General features: G+C 38.3%; 2 protein-coding genes across 7 annotated transcripts in view; one reads left to right on the plus strand and one right to left on the minus strand.

The window, feature by feature from the left end:
* Window positions 1–712, plus strand: part of CEP95 (centrosomal protein 95) — a 33,604-nt gene extending 32,892 nt beyond the window's left edge. For all 4 annotated transcript variants that reach the window (XM_074319772.1, XM_019732886.2, XM_074319771.1 and 1 more), the window contains 2 exons: window positions 5–76; window positions 362–712. In XM_074319772.1, the coding sequence (XP_074175873.1) occupies window positions 5–76; window positions 362–538 (249 nt within the window). In that variant the 3' untranslated portion in view covers window positions 539–712. The remainder of the gene's footprint in view (window positions 1–4; window positions 77–361) is intronic.
* Window positions 713–9,168: 8,456 nt separating this feature from the next.
* SMURF2 (SMAD specific E3 ubiquitin protein ligase 2) overlaps window positions 9,169–17,512 on the minus strand; it is a 90,971-nt gene continuing 82,627 nt past the window's right edge. Inside the window, exons 14-20 of one of the 3 annotated variants that reach the window (XR_012492016.1) lie at window positions 16,536–16,714; window positions 15,605–15,742; window positions 12,661–12,781; window positions 11,374–11,575; window positions 11,177–11,207; window positions 10,049–10,124; window positions 9,726–9,742 (exon numbers count right to left, since the gene is read on the minus strand). Coding sequence is in view for 2 of the 3 variants with exons in the window: in XM_074319449.1 (XP_074175550.1) it covers window positions 9,643–9,742; window positions 10,049–10,124; window positions 11,374–11,575; window positions 12,661–12,781; window positions 15,605–15,742; window positions 16,536–16,714 (816 nt within the window). In the remaining variant the exon portion in view is untranslated. Of the gene's footprint in view, window positions 9,743–10,048; window positions 10,125–11,176; window positions 11,208–11,373; window positions 11,576–12,660; window positions 12,782–15,604; window positions 15,743–16,535; window positions 16,715–17,512 lie in introns of all 3 variants that reach the window. The other 2 variants (XM_074319449.1, XM_074319450.1) reach the window with 2 other exon arrangements.

Consider the following 17,512-nt stretch of genomic DNA (forward strand, 5'->3'; position numbering starts at 1 on the left):
ACAGTTTTCATTGCTGGCAGAAGCCATATCCCAGGAACGTCAAGAACTCAGAGCCAGAGAGAAATCCCAGGCCCAGGTAATAATTAACAGGATAGAAATCATTTGTTTATATTTTTAGAAATAAAAAACTGTATTATACTTTAAAGGGAATGGAGAGAATACTAGTAAGAAGATCCATCTATGATCCCAAACATTCACTGTGTGATTTTAACTTTACCTGTTCAGGTCTCCGTAAGAGCTGCTGTTAAATTACTAAAATTATTACAGATGCTTGATGAGATGGAAGGTGGAAAGGGAATAAAAACAGATGAGGCCTTGAATGTATGTTGTGAATAGCAGGATGATATGAATTCTCTTTTAGACATTATATAAGGTGAAGAGGGAGCTGAGATCTAAGATGGAGAAGGAAATTCAACAACTGCAGTACATGATAACACAGAACGATGATGATGCTTTCTTCCGGGAATTGGAAGCTGAGCGCTTCAGATCGCGGCTTCATCTGGCTTCCTTTCAGTACAGTAAAAATCCCTTCCCATGACGCCAGACTTCCTTCTTAAGTGACATTTCTGGAGGACTTCACCAGGGCAGAGCTAGAATTAAACCATTCAACTATCTAAGCCAGAAGAATCATTTTAAACGTCTTATCTATATATTCATTCCAATACTTTTGATGAAATCATTTTTTAAATAAAAATTGTTTTCTTAAAGTTTACTGCTTTTGAATTTATGACCTAAAACCTTAAAAGGGGGGAAGTAAAGCACACATTCTTCATTAGTCATATTTGTACTAAAACAATTAACAAGCCTTGACTGAGCAGTCAGCTCCTGAAACCAATTGCTGTAGGTCAACAGAAACAGTAAAACACAGCACTTGAGGACAAAAACAATCTCTAATTCAAAAAGCGGGAAGAAGTGTGAGCTTGTCATCAAAGGCAGGACTTAAGGTTAAATCTTGAAGACAGAGGTAAGTGTATGTAGCTTTTTCACATGGTGGCTAGGAGATGAGAATTTATGCATTATGGCTTCTAGTGGTTGATAGAGGACAGCATGAGGAGACGCGAAGGGTGCACAGATCTAGATAGATAATCTACAGTACATTCTTGAGTAAAACGAGCGAATCTTTATGCAGTGATGCTGTTTATTTTAAAAGCTATGGTATGAGTGGTTATCATATATACGAGGTCAGACAATTAAGTTCACCTCTTTTGATATCAGAGGGATTATTCATTATGAATTTGTACCAACTGGACAGTTAACCAAGTTTACTATTTGGAAGTGCTGAAAAGGCTGTGTGAAATAGTTAGATGAAAATGACCTGAACCTTTCACCAGCAATTCATGGCTCTTGCATCACGACAATGCACCAGCTCACACGGCACTGTCTGTGAGGGAGTTTTTACCCAGTAACCAAATAAATGTATTGGAACACCCTCCCTACTCACCTGATCTGGCCCCCAATGACTTCTTTCTTTACCTGAAGATAAAGGAAATATTGAAAGGAAGACATTTTGCTGACATTCAGGACATCAAGGGTAATACGACAGCTCTGATGGCCATTCCAGAAAAAGAGTTCCAAAATTGCTTTGAAGGGTGGACTAGGCATTGGCATCAGTGCATAGCTTCCCAAAGGGGAGTACTTCGAAGGTGACCATAGTGATATTCAGCAATGAGGTATACAGCACTTTTTCTAGGATGAGTTTACGACCTTAATTGTCTGCCCTCATATAATGCAATATAATCAACAGAATATAGAAAAGGACTGGGAGAATAGTTCCCCCAAAATAGTAGGTACAACTCTCAGTGGTTGATTAAACTTTCAGTCTTTGCTTAACATACTTTAATGCTATTTGAATTTGTTAAAACAAGCATAATGATGCTTTTGTGATTTTTTTTAAATGGTGAATGTTTTAGAAAGAGTCTTAAGTTCTGCCAGCTCTTTACCAAACTCAGAACTAGGAATAACCAATAAGAAGAATGGGTGAAGGCATTTATCAGGGAAGGGATAGGATTGCTAAACAAAGATCAAAGAACAGGAGAGGAGACAAATTAAAGATGCCAACATATTTTCGAAAAATAGAAGCACATGAAGCAGTAACTCACTGGCAAGTGGAGGGTGTTGCGGCCCAAGTACCTGTGGAGAGGGTATGTGTGTGAAGCCCGTGTGCCCACAAAACCCAGGCAAGGCTCATCACAATAATGCACATATCTGAAAAGTTCTTTAGGACTGTGATATAACTGTATTGTATATATAGTTACATATATATTGTATGTAACTATATAGTTTTATAACTCTGTGTACAGTTATATAGCACATAACTGTCAGGGAGGAGTGTCACAGAATGAGGTGAATGGTGTAGCTAAATACCATACTAGTGGTGTAGCTAGTACCATAAAAAGGAAACTAAACGGTGTCTAAAATTAATAAAAAGCAATTATTACCATATTTATTTAGAAATGTGCAAGTATCAGAAGAGCAGACAGAAAATTTGGGAGTATGGCCTATGGAAAGCAAGACTAGGGATAGGGGGAAGGGTGACAGTTGTTTTTAAGCCTCTAAGTGTCTGATTGGTGTATGATTTTTTAACTATGTTTAGCTGTGTATATGCTTCACTGTTACCATGTGGGCACTGGAAAATTAGCTGCTGCCTCTTAAAAACTTCGGAAGGGAAAGGAAGAGCCAGTGTTGAGGTAAGGCTGGACGGACGATAGAGCCTTTTGTGAAGAGGCGAAGGGTGTGGGAGGAATGCATTTGCAAATGGAAGAAGCATCCCAGTAAAAAACGGTTCAGGGGACGTCTATAATGGGAGAGTGAGAAGGGCAGGGCCAACAGAAGAAGGTGTCATTAAGAGAAATGGTATAAACTCAAGGAGGAATCCAAATTGTTGTTGGGATTGGCTTCAGCTGCAGCTTATAGAGAGACCCATCAGATCCCTAAATTTAGACATGCTGAAAACATGTTTTATCCGTCATTTCAAGCCATTTGAACATTACTCAGCTAATTTGATTGATGTGACCAGTTTCTTGTTGTCTTAAAAAACATTAAACTCGAACGCCTTTAAAACTACCCTCTGAAGAAGAACAAAGCTGGAGGCATCACACATGCCCTGATTTCAAACCATATTACAAAGCTATAGTAATAAAAACAGTATGGTATTGGCATAAAACAGACACATAGAACAGAACGGAGAGGCCAGAAATAAACTCGTACACATATGGTCAATTAATTTATGACAAGTGAGCCAAGAACATACAATGGGGAAAGGACGGTGTTGTCAATGGGAAAACTGGATAGGCACATGCAAAAATATAATGCTGTACCACCGAATCTTATACCTTACACAAAAGTTAACTCAAAATGGTTTAAAGACTTAGACATAAGACCTGGAACCATAAAACTCCTAGAAGAAAACATAGGGGGTAAGCTCCTTGACATTAGTCTTCACAATACTTTCTGGATTTGACACCAAAAGCAAAAATCAATAAGTGAAACTACTGAACTAAAAAGCTTCTTCAAAACAAAGGAAACCATCAATAAAATGAAAAGACAAACCTATGGAATTGGAGAAAATGTTTGCAAACCAGATACCTGATAAGGGGTTAATATCCAAAATATATAAAGAACTCATACAACTCAATAGCAAGCAAAAAAAAACCCCAAAAAATGGGCCGAGGAACTGAATAGACATTTTTCCAAAGGCACACGGATGACCAACAGGTACATGAAAATGCGCTTAATATCACTAGTCACCAGGGAAATGCAAATCAAAATCACAATGAGATATCACCTCACACCTGTTAGAATGGCTATTATCAAAAAGACAAATAAGTGTTGGTGAGGATGTCGAGAGGGAACCCTCATGCACTGTTAGCATTATAAACTGGTGCAGCCATTATGGAAAACAGTATGAAGATTCCTCATAATACTAAAAATAGAACTACCATATGACCCAGTAATTCCACTTCTGTGTATTTATCTGAAGAAAACGAAAACATGACCTGGAAAAGATACCCACACCCCACCATGTTCCTGCAGCATTATTTACAAGATTTGGAAACAAGTATCCATCAACAGATGAAGGATAAAAAGCAATGTGTGTGTATGTACACAATGGAATATTATTCAGCTCTATAGATGGAAATCCTACCATTTGTGACAAGATGGACCTTGAAGGCATTATGCTAAGTGAAATAAGTCAGAGAGATCATACCATATGATCTCATGTGGAATCTAAAAATCTAAAACAGAACAAACTCAACTCACAGATAGAATTGATTGGTGGTTGCCAGAAGTGGGAAACAGGGGACGGTGTGGAATAGGTGAAGGGGGATCAAAAAAAACTTCCAATCATAAAATAAGTCATAGGGATGTACAGCATGTGATGTACAGCATGGTGACTATAAGTAATAATACTATATTACATAAAAGTTCCCATCACCAGAAAAATAATTTTGTAACTATGGTAATGGATATTAACTAGACTTGTTTTGGTGATCATTTCACAATATGTACAAATATATATGAATCATTATGTTATACACCTGAAACTAATATAATGTTATATGTCAATTATACCTCAATGAAAAGAAATACCTTTCTGATCTCAATGATTCTGCACCTTTTTGCCAGCCCAGCATCGTCTTTGAGAGAATCGAATGGTCTGAAAATTGGTATGATGTGCTCTCTCCATCTTCACTCCCAACTCCTGGGCTGAAAGCAAGATGATTTCATGAAAAGTGGGCGGGGAAAACATCTTGGAAGGGTCCCCTGCCCACCCCCACAGGCTGCTACAGTTGCCTCTCCACTTCTTTTACTTCTAAAACACTATAAGGGACACAGAAGTGGGGTTCACAGTTCATATTAGAGACTGAGAACCTAGATAACTCCCAGCCCAGATATCCACAACAGGTATGCTATTAGCAACAGTTGCACGCATCACCTTGGTAATGTAGCCAATTACACAAAGGACATGAACACAGGGAGGAGCTACATGTCCTAGAGAACATTGAAGTGTCACGGGGGAAGAAAGGGGAGAACAAAACCAATTGTTCTAAAAACCAAGTCTGGGATTTGAGGCCTTTTGAAGTGAGGTATTTCATCTTGTGCTCCCATCATGACAGCTTGGCTGTACACAAACTGAGTTTTGAGTACCTGCATTTGAACTTCAGCTTCTAACAACCATCCAGAGCCTGACACGGTAGGAACACAGTAGACATTCGTTGAATAAACAAAGAACAAGTCATGTTTAGGGCAAAATACCTTTTAAAAAAATGTAACTTTAAAATTTGGTTTCTCTAGTTAACTAAGAGTGGTAATGCAGGAATGTAGCTCTTTTTCTGTATAATTAAGTCTATCCTGTTACTAGGCTCTTGTTCTATTGTGTGTATCCTGCTACACGCATTTAGGCTGTATAGTACAAATAAATGCAGTGAGTGCCAAGGTTAACCTTCATTATAATGAAGGGATAAAACTTTCAGGTCACCATATAAAGGAAACATCATATATTAGTCAAACTTCTGGGTAATTTATAACTTACAATAATACTGAAATACTAAGTACTAAAACTTAACAAATTTTAGATAATAACCAGTAAGTGTGGCAATCTGAGACAAAGCAAAAAAATAAATAAATTTCAAAGGCCATAAAAAGTGGATACCATGCCCACTCTTTGAACTTTCAGCCACTGCTACTACTTACACTGCATTTCCCAGGCATTCATCCTGTGTAGCCTATGCTGTGGAGGAATTTATACAGACTGTACTCTGAAAGAAAAAACGTGTATCCATTCCTTTTTCCACCCATGTATTTATTTAGCTGGACTTTCATCCATTATCACGTATAGAGTTGTGAATCATGACCCTTAAAGTCATGGCTTCTTGGAAAAATACAATTGATTTCTCCTTTTCATTTTGAGGATTTTACTGCTTAAGACCAAGGGAGAAAATGAGGCCCCACTGTAACTCTGCCCACCAGAGGTCTGGCAGACATTGGTGCAGGACTGGAACACTCTTCCCCAATAAGCCTGTATCAGCCCAGAAATCCATCTCCACGTGGCCCCCCAATAGCCACTGCCAATCGATCAATTGGCTATGGCAGGAGAAATGCCACATGGCACCTTCCCTGCTCTACCTGGAGACAGAAAGCGGGCAGGGGTCCTGAGCTCTCTGAAGCTCTAGCTCTCCAAAATGACAAAGGCATCAACTAAGGAAAGCAAGTGAATCTTCTTAAACTTCTCATTTTATGGCTCATATGCTGGCGCCCTTCATAGAGCGAATCAAATTTTTTCAAAACAATTCATTATAAACTCAATATTCTTTAAAAACTTTGATGCTGTGACAGTGCAAACAGCATTCATTTTATTGCTCAACTTCAGCATGGGCACATACATAGTTAATTTTTAAAAACCATTTATACAGATGTTATTGGTAAAGCTCATGTAACAACTGAGTGAAAATACAAAGAATATCAAAGCTAAAACACTCTGTAATAAATACAAATACAATGAAAATGATAAAACTTTGTTTTTAAAGTCAGTTTGAGAGAAAGAAGAATATTACATTAAGTGAACTATACATCTAGAAACAAAACAACTCAGCATTTGGTACAATCATCATCCTAACATAAGAACATTAAATACCATGAATAGCACCCGTTGACGGTGCTGCAGCTTAAAAACAGAAGCAGAAGGAGCTGCTCTGTCAAACTGTAAAGATGGCTGGAACAATCTCTTAACTCCCATCAACGTAATCAGTTCAATGCACCAGAAGTTCAAAGCAGACTTAGTGTTGTATTAGGTTGGTGCAAAAGTAATTGTGGTTTTTGCAGTTGTTTTTAACATTTTAAACCGCAATTACTTTTGCACCAACCTAATAAAGCAAATTACATTGTATTTAAAAGCAAGGAAACTTGTGCTCTGGGCTGTAAATAGAAGGGAAAAAAATTACTTGGTAAAAATAAAACCCATTCAGGGCAACAAACTATGTGCAAAACAAAATGTACACTATACACAGCACAATTTAAAAACTCTTTACACCAAGAAGACCCTCTGAAATAAACTCACCTCTGCACTGCATATGAGCTCTACAAAGTAACCACTGTTCGTAATTAAGCATTCATGAATGGAAAGGCAATGTATGGAAACGTGACATCACATATCTGAAATAACACAACTAAAGGAAGGATTAGAAAAAACCCAGTTAAGAGGGACATGTGGAAATAAATATTCACATTAAACGTGAGGTGCAAGTCCAAGGGTCAGTGACTCACTGGGGGGGTTTTGTTTGCTTAGCACCTATTCGGAAGTCATCAGGTAACAAACTTTTGAAAATGAAATCTGAATCATCATGTTTTTTATAAATTACGTTGGTGATACCACAGACCATTAGGGTAATTTATTTATTTTAAAGCTCTAGTAAGTCATTATAAAGTTAAAAAGGCACTCAAAAAGCAATGGTATTTGCCTGCTTGATATTATACATCATGATAGTAGCATTTCATTATTACTGCATCCGTCAGTTAGGATTGCTCTAGTGTTCACGTACTTAATTTCCATTGAAGGTTAGAGGAGTAGGCACAATTACACTGTCCTAGTGCTCAAATATAAAAGAGATGGACCTGCAACCAGGAAGGTACTATTGTGTAAGCTGAAACTACTGATGATCAGGTAATATACAAACCTTTTCTGTACATTCCAAGATGTTCTTCGGTACTAATGCAGTGGGAAAACACAAAGCGTGAGAAGAAAAAGGTCAGCATAAGTACATTACTACTGCACGGTTATGCTAGGACTAGCTTGCACGTAGCAAATTTGGCTGAATGAAATAAATTTAAATACTTAGAAACTACACGAGTAGTTCTCAACTTCTCTTTTAAGCAGCAAAATTTCCACTTCTTTTACACCCCCCCCCGCACCCCCCACACATGAACGCTTACTTGGAATTCCAACACATAAAAGAGAAAAATTGGAGCTGCTCTGGGTGAGGAGGGCGGGGATGGGGAGTTTACAGGCCTCCGCTGAAATACCAACCAGACCTTTCCTCTCCCTCTCACTATGTCCCTCCCTTAAACCATTACTCCTGAGGCACCTCTGAGGAACCCCTGGGCTCCAATTATACAGACTGAAGGCCAGTCCATCAAATGAAAGAACACAAAGGGTCTATTCACTTGATAATTAAACCGCAAAATTTACACAAAGCTGTCATCAAAATGTGCTATTCTTGATTTCACATCAATGTAAAAAGAAAGAATAGTGCAGATTTCTGATGGCTGAGTTTACAAATCCACCCATGATTTCAGATTTTTCCAACCCCTCACTCCAGAATGTTGGTTGCCTCGTGGATCATGCAACATGCCGTACACACTGAAACCTAAATCTGGGTATTTCAAAATCAGATGCCGATCTACAACACTAAGGGAACTCAGGTTCCCTTACTTCCAAAATTCACTATTCAGTTTTAATTTATGCCATAGAATTAGAATTACTGTTTCTTTAGTAATCACATCCCTTACCCCACCACCCTCACTTCATTTTATTGGGTAAAAGCAGGGTTTTCTAAGCGTGCTAAATAATCTTAAAAGCAATTGTTTCCTTTTTCATAATTTTAGCTGATTAAAATATCATGAGCAGCTGAACACAGATTCAGAATGGTTTACCTGTTAGAAACTTACACCATAATTAAAATATTAGTTAGGTGTACTTGTCATAGGAGACTTTGGTTTACAGAAATAGTATATATATTAAAGATAAGCTGATTCAGCAGAAGAATGAAAATCCCATCCTATCCACATGATCTGAGAAGCTATAAAAATGTAGGATTTCCATTTAAGATGAAAAGTAAATCCAAAACACCTGGTCATATTGATTCAAGATTTTAAAAATTAGATTTTTTTTCAAGTCTCTTAAAAACAGGGAGCCCCTGAAAACATCCTATTGTAGCAAATAAGCTACTAAGTTTAGACTAAATGGTTGCATTAGAAAATTTGACAACCAAAATTATATAGCTGTATTCCAGGAAATCTGTGCTTGAAAAATGTAAAAAAGACTCAGGCTAGGTTGAAACATACCATGCTTTTAAAATATAATGCTTTGCTATAGAAAAATGTCCTTAAACATGTCAATGGCTTCATTTTTTAAAGATAATGATTCTTTCAGCCAATTGTTTACAAAGGCAGAATAATTCAAAATAATTTTATTTTAGTTATTTTACAAAGAGCAAGTACAGGAGCTGTTCAAAATCATGTATTCAATCAAAATGAAATGTGACTTGTACCGCCTGCTGAAGTTGTCTTGATGTTTGAGAGACTTGAAATCTGTGAAGCAATTTGAATAGATTACCTTTTATAAAAATAGTAGTAGTCTTTAAGTGTAGAATACTGCCTAACTCTGGAAATGTAGGAAAAGTCAGCATTCTTTAGGTTCAAGATATTAATTTTAAATAGCAGCTGAATGCGGCCTCATGGCAAAACATAAAGACCTCTTTTTTTCCTTGAAAAGGAATTTAAAATTGTCCTTTCCCCTCACAGTGTCCTAAAATTTAAGGGGGTGGGGGTGGGGGCATTTTCCTGTATTTCAGCATTTCTTGAAACTCTGCTGAAAGGAGGCTGTCCGGGGTATAAATAGAGTCCTGGGTAAATCCTTGAAGTTTGTCATTCCACAGCAAATCCACAAGTTTCTTCGATGGCTGTTAGCAGCTTTTCATATAACTTTTCATAGCTTTCATAGGGCGGAATGTCTATTCGATTGAAGCTGTAAATAAGCACATTAGATTTTACATGGTTCATCCAACGTAGTAAGTAAACCAGCCTAGCAAGTGTAGACTAATACAGCCACATAGAAAATTAAACGAAAATGGTTATATTTCTCTAAAGCAGAGATTACCACTTTCGGGTTTTCTTACCAATCTCTGAATAATCTCAAATCACTTAGAGAGTTGCTTATCATTCCTTTTAAAGGTCCATTTAGTGGTTAAGAACAATAAATGAACAGTCACCTGTTTGAAACTAATACCTACACACATGGAATAAGGGAAGGAAAGCTACACAAAGAGCTCACCACGTGTGGGCTTTTGGCAGGTTGTTAGTGCAGGCGTCGATCTGGTGGATCGTAAAGAGCCGTGGGCCTGCAGCTCCTGCAACGAAGCAAATGTGGGGCAGGTCAGTGTAGGGGCAGGGGCCGGTCTCCCAAACCTCAGAAGAAAACTGGTACATAAACCACAGGGTCAGGGACGGGAATACTGGTGACGCCACACGAGCTGCTAAAAAATTCTTTTCCCAGGAAAAGAAGTGGGGTTTGAAAGCTTGAACTGACCTTGGATAAGGCTGGATTCCTTAATGTGCTAGCATTTCAATTTGAGAAAAAGTTGAGGATGGAAGCCCTTTGCCAACTTCTATCTTCTATAGAAAAGCAATGTCCCACAAGTATGAGAAGAAAAGTAAGTGGGCAAATGCAAGATTAAATACATTCAAAAAGATGACAACTTAAACGCACATTTAGGTTTCGTGACTCAAACTTGGCTGAGAGTGAAAGATGAGCAGTCTACAGGGTAAATTTCAGTTAAATATAAGACCGCCTGTACAAATACACATAGAAATACAACTTCACTTTATGAAGCTGGGCAGCCTGCTAAAGACGAGTTTTCCAAGCAGGGAACAGAAGCACAACTCAAAGTGTGCTCTCCCCGGACCCCCAACATCTGGACTGGGGCCACACTGCTGGATTATGTACCAGTCTGGCTTCGTGTATCCTCAGTCATCACCAGCAGCGGCAGCTTTGGAAATGAAGGGCTTCAGAAGTAAAGGAAGCACCCGCCACCCAGTGAAGCACCGCACTCATTAGCAAGATTACCAACTCATCCAAAAATATAGTACAACAGCTATTCCACAGAAAAGAATTCTTTACAATGGAACACGGCTGGATATGAAGCATCTGACGCCATGCAGTAAGTAACGTGCTCTGACCAAACAAACGGCTTCCACGACGCATGCTGCCTCTTTCTATCAACAAAAATAGAAAGGGAGACGGGAGAGGCACCCCAAGTGGGTAAGTGATTCGCCAGGCGGAGATGTGAAGGTAGAAGCACACAGACTTCCCCTACAGGACTGCGCACCAGAATTTACAAGCAAGGCAACGGGAAAAGGAAAGGCAGAGCCTCCCCCACAGTCTCTGACATGCAGCACTCACTACAGTCACAGAGAACCCAGCAGAAAAGGCTCTTGGGACGGGAACAAAGGGAAGGAAGAAGACGGGATCAGATGTGAGTTACTGATAAGAACAGGGAATTTATAAGCACACGGTTTGTAAACTACATAAACCAAAGACTGTCCCCTCCCCTAATCATCTGCTGCCACATGTCTGTCTGTCCCTCTGGCTTTCCTTACCTTGTAAAGCTTTGAAGCCCTGCAGAGGCACTCTAGATGATCCTGTCACAAACTGAAGTAACCGTGCGCGTCGCTCTTCATCGAAAAATTCCACAGCTTTCCAGAACCACTTGACAACATTGCTGTCTGGTGTACAGTGTTTCAACCGGGTATTTACCTTCCAGTCGTTAACATCTATCTTTCCAAGGCCACAGATTATGAGCTGTTAAAATAGAGCACAAATTATGAGCCAGTGGAAACCCAAGTTAAGCCAAAACTTCCTCCAAACAGAGCTTCAGATTTGCAGTGTTTGCTCTCATGTGGTGGTTCTTAACCAAGGGTATACATTAGACTCTTCTAGGAAGCTTCAAAATATACACCCCAGGTCCTACACTCACAGATTTCAACTCTGTGGGTCTGGGGCAACACTAAGCTCCACGGGTACCACTCACTCGCAGGTCCCCTCCCCAGAGGGACACAAATGGGATGGTACTGAGTCCAACCAATCTTTTTAGATGTGTTTACCAATAAGTCTGTTGACAGATTTAATTAGAAAGGACATTGAAGTTAATTAATCAAATCACGTAGCCTTCAAATATTTATGCTCTCCCTCACCACTAGTTAAATTTGGGACTTCTGGTAGAATTTTAAAACCTTATTGTTTTTTCACAGTAGTTCAGTAGAAATTCAGATGTATTTGTTAAAGGTCTTAATTATAAAACCAGACCTAAGGTACTTGAAGAACCAGCTTTAAAAAAAAAACAAAAAAAACAAGTTAACTGTTTCTTACAGCTACCATTAATAAGGAATGTTTCCAAAGCGACTAGGATGTTTAAATAATAGTTTATTTACCCTAAGTGTTTTAATTATTTCCTCTATGATCTTGTAAAGAAGAGCAAATGCTTTCTTGTAAAACAGTGTAAATCGATTGAGCCTTAGGCTTTTATTTCAAGTAAATTTCAATAAGGTGGAGACCAAGTAATAAAGTTTTATTTAACTAAATCAATAACCATTTAATTAGGGAATAGAAAACAACACTGGAAGAAGGTACACAAAATACAAAGTACACGCAACCTGTTGAAAACAAGAAAGGATAATATGAAAAAATAAAATGTTCACAATATGAGAGATTGCTAACTTGCAGAAATTCTAAAACAGGAAAGATTGTTCCTGTGAATAAGAATTGTCATAGCATTGCACCATGAAACTTCAAAAGCACGAGAAATACAACCTTCCTCTAAAACTGTTAAGAAAATTCCTAACCTTTCCTTGTTACACTAGATGATGTCATGACATTAATACACTGACCTCTAACTCCTTCTCATCAAATGTCTTCAGCAGATGCTGCGGAATTACTTCATTAAATCCTTTCTGCAGGGCCAGGAATTGTGCCTCGATGCCTCGTAAAAACCTCCAGTTGACATAAAGCCTATGAACATTGGGCAAGGCAGGGGTTTCATATGAGCAAATATGTTCAGATCTGGTCATTATTATGAACCTCTACTTTAGCAACACTGTACTTTACAAGCATCTAGCAAGAAGAATTTAGACTAAAGTCTAAAAGAATCTCCGATTACTGAAGGTAGATGGATCCCGAGCTGCGAGGCAGTTCAACGCACATTAAGAAGTGGTAACCTTCCAGTAGAACAAGGGCTGCACCAATAAAGCAACTCTTTGAATCAGAGAAACTCCTAGAAACTGGAAGTTATCTGCAGCTTAGATGGGGCTGAAGTCAAAGTCTAGATGAAACTCCTTTCTAAATGTCTAGCATGCATGCCAATAAACCACAAAGAAAGAGTCCATTCAACCAAAAATGACTATTCTTCTGGTTTCACTTGAAAATATGATTTGAATATGTTGGGTGTGTTTTTTTTATATTTGGGGGGTGGCATATGGGGAAGAGGAGTAAAAGAGAATCCTCATACCCAAAATGAGAAGAAACAGTAAAAGCCAATAGTAAGCACTTTTTGATTAAATGTTCATTGTTCCCTGGAGGCTTTAAAAACCTTGGAAGATGTGATTTACCAATAAAAATTACACTAAACTACATCTAATGTGTAGCTTTACTCATGTTTTTGATTTGGACTTATAATTTACAAGTGAATTGCTTTTTGCTTTTTTTTTTTTAATCTACCCAGGGAAAGCCTCTACATCTCACAAATCTCAGAACTACTCATCTTCCAAGTTTGTCAACACATCCATTTCCAAAGTTGGAGAAATAATTCTCTACTTTAAGAAATAAGTTACTTAACATTATATCCTTTGGGGGACCTCATTTCTGCACCAAAACTGCACATCGAAAATGTAATGTTTCTAATCTCAAAACTGTGTTTGGTAAGGGATAATGACTGTGTGTTATAAACATGACTGAATCCTGGAGAGTAGAGCTAGGAGCTGAGTAGGCCACACTTGATCCTGGAAGTGATACACGACTGAAATTCAGGAAATTCCCATTCATTCTTTAATTTTTTAATTAGAAATGTAATACATGCTTGTTAGATATGTAAAGAAAAACCAAACACTAAATGTGGAGACAGAGTAAAACCTGAAAGTCCACTCTTTTATCCTCTTTCCCTCTCCACTTCCAGGCCCACCACCTCCACTCCCCCATCCTAGACGAACACATTATTTGGGATGTGCCTTCCTGAACACCTTCTGTGAAATTATAGAACAGCACCAGATTCTGTGCCTACATAATTCTTCTAAGACTTGCTTTTTAAATCTGACAGCTTACGCAGAGTCTCTTTTAAAAATCCACATAATAGTCTTTGGAATGTACATAATCATTCTCTAAGAACATTTTAGCAGTTTTCAATTTTTACAGTAATATTTGATATTAATATTTAATCCTTAATCATAATTATTTAATTCATGTGTTTCCATAGCATAGATTCCTAAAGATGGAGCTGCTGGTTAAAAGGCATATGCACTTTGTAGCTATTACCAAATTGCTTTACAAAAAAGCTATACCAATGTTCACACCCACCAACAGTCTATAAGACTGATGGGCATCATGTGTAAACCGGGAAAATTTTAGCCAATGAGACTTGGGGACATAATCTATACGAAAAGTATAGCGTGCATGTTTCTGTGTACATATGGTGACGTTCAAGCTCCTAATTTGATTACCATAGTTTTATGTTTGGAAGAACTTTAGTTACCTTAAGCCAAATGATCTAACCTGATACTTTTAAAGTCCTTAATCAACAGGTAATTTTATAAAAACTGGAGAACATTTTCTTACATCTAGCTCTTAAACTCACAATATGCCTATTTATAAACAAGATAAGTGCTAGTAATACAGCCTAAAGTGCTTCTGTATAGCCAGCCGTGGTGGTGATGCTACACATGCCCAGGCCCCATGTTTCCTGGTTCTGGGCCTTTGGTACAGCCCCTCCTCTAGACTGCACCTGGGATGACATGTGACTCGTTTTAACCAAAAGAATACAGCAGAGGTGACGTTGGTCAGTTCTAGGCTTAGGCCTTAAAAAGAGCCAACAACTTCTGCTCTTGTGCTCTCAGAAACCAGCCACCCCCTAAGAAGCCTGGCTATCTTGCTGGGGAGAGAGAGGCCATGGGGAAAGTGAGAGGCTGCTGTGACCACGTGGAGATAACCAAGAAACCCAGCCAACAGTGAGAACTGGGCCCCAGACGGTGACCCAGTGGCCGTTCCCACTCCAGCCAGCCCCCAAGCCTTTTGGGCCATCCTAGCTGAGTCTTCAGATACTGAGTGAGGAGGCCATCTTGATGTTTCAGTCCCAGCTGACACCACACAGAGGAGCGTTGTGCCATCCCTGTTGTTCTCTATCCAAATTCCTGACCCACAGCATTGTGAGAAATAATAAAATGGTGGTTGTTTTTAAGCCACTCAATTCTGCAGAAGTCTATTTTATAACAGTAAGTAGCACTTTCTAAGTACAGTGGTACCTTGGTTTTCAAACATAATCCGTTCCGGAAGACCATTCGAGTTCTGAAATGTTTGAAAACCGAGGCAGTTTCCCCATAGAAAGCAATGCAAAATGGATTAATCTGTTCCAGACCTTTAAAATCAACCCCTAAAACTGCAAATTTAGCATGAATTTTACTATCTAATGATACCATAGATCCATAAAATTTACGGTATTCGTAAACTGAAATGTTTGTCAACGGAGACGTTCGAAAACCGAGGTACCACTGTATTTAAATGTTTTTCTGTACTGCCATTCCAGAACATTAAAACAGTTCTCAAGTTTGAGAACACAGAAGTGTTTACCTGACATATTCCTTTTTATTTTCTTCAGTAACAGGGATACTCTTGCCATTTGGTTTAAGCTCATGCTGAATAATTTCCCCATATGCATTGTGTTCGACACAGAAGGTATGGTCCAAAACACCTGTAATATCATTCTCACTAGAAAGGAAAGAGAAGGCAAGATACTTAACTGCAAAATCTCAAACACAGACCCTACAGATGTATTAATTGGTGAGACAAATAAAACTAATGTAGTTTTATGACATGACAAATATAAAGTCAGATTCCTTAGACTAGTTCTTATGCTACCACGCCTCCTGCTTCCTGGGCAGAAAAGCCAAAGAGCTTTAACCGTCACAAGCACAAGGAAACATTTCACTTCCTGGGGAATGAGAAAGAACCCTGGCCAAAGCTGGGCTTTACATCAGGAAACTGCAGTTGTGTTTGGCTTTCAGGTAAGAGGCCCTATCTGAATCTGGGTATCCCCAGTGAGAAAGCTACATGTGTGTTTGGTAAAAATAAGTATGGCCAATATATCTTAATAAACTCACGCCCTCCCACAAAACAGAATTGGTTCTTACAGATACCCTTTTTAAAGTATGGTTTCAACAATCACCACTTCAGCAGGAATTTGTTATTTTAATACCTGCAGGATTGTAATCAAACTTGCATCACCTTGAGGAAATCATTTAGAGTAACTTTTAGAAGACAATATACTAAATTTTCTCCTTTTTAAAGTAATAACATTCACTAACTTTTAGAAATTTGAAATATACAGGAAAGCGGTAGAAAGAAGAAAAGTCTTATGTGGTCCTATCACTCAGATAATCACTCTTAATGTTATCTGTGCATTTTTCAAGTTTTAAAGAAGTATATCCATTTTGAAACAGCATCTTTTTTAAAAGATCAGATTCTAACTATAGTGAACAGATATACAAGACTCAATACATACAGTATCCACACTAAACTGTTATGAAGATCTGGATCAACTAACTCCATGTCATCCAAAGTAATTGACTTCCCAAGCAACTGTTTATAAAAAGGCAATGTGAAACCACCGTCAATGTAATGTCCATGAAACACAGCCATTCCCATTATTCGTCCAACAAAGTGGAAATATGATAAGTGTTCCTGAAATTGAAAAGAGTTTATATAAATACTCCAGTTAGACACTATCCAGAGAATTTTTAGCAAAAATTAAATTTAAGCAACATTAATCTTTTTTATAATAAGCATCAACTCATACTCTAATTTACAACTACTTAGATGGAACAAGCTGTCATATCAAAGCTCAGTAATCATTAGGGAGAGTTTCTATTTGGCATACTCAAGATTCTGTACACTGTGATAAAATATTACACCAGACTCAATGCCTCTCTCAAAGGGTACAGTCACTTTGTAAAATTTATCTTTAGAAATTAAGCCCAGATTACAGTCCCATTGCAGCTTCATTAAACCACTCACAGATCCTGTTCTCTTCCTCTCCTCTCATATCCTGCTGAGCGCTTTACAATCCTGGCTCTGTCATGGAAAAAAGCTTTCAATCCTAAACCTCCCTATTTCCTTAACCTAACCAGAAATCGAACTTCAAAACATCATAGATTTAAAGGCACAGATTTCTTGTCTAACTTGGACTAGAGTCCTGATTCTGCCAGTTACTAGCTATGCATAAGCAAATTACTTAACCCCTACAGCACTAATTTTCCACATCTGGAAAAATGAGGGGAATAACAGTATCTAAAAAGGATGTCTGTGAGGAGTAAAATGAGATGAAAGATGAAGGCCATGGCACTGGACCTGGCATGTAGTAAAAGCTCAACAAACAAAAACTGTTATTACTACAGTGGCAGCAATGGGTTCCCCAAGCAGAAGCGTCACCTAAAAATCTTCCCTCTATAAAGGATTCCCTGCGGTGACTCTCACAGTCCT

The sequence above is a fragment of the Rhinolophus sinicus genome, linkage group LG15 (genome assembly GCF_036562045.2).
Source record: "Rhinolophus sinicus isolate RSC01 linkage group LG15, ASM3656204v1, whole genome shotgun sequence".
NCBI classification, from domain to species: Eukaryota; Metazoa; Chordata; class Mammalia; order Chiroptera; family Rhinolophidae; genus Rhinolophus; species Rhinolophus sinicus.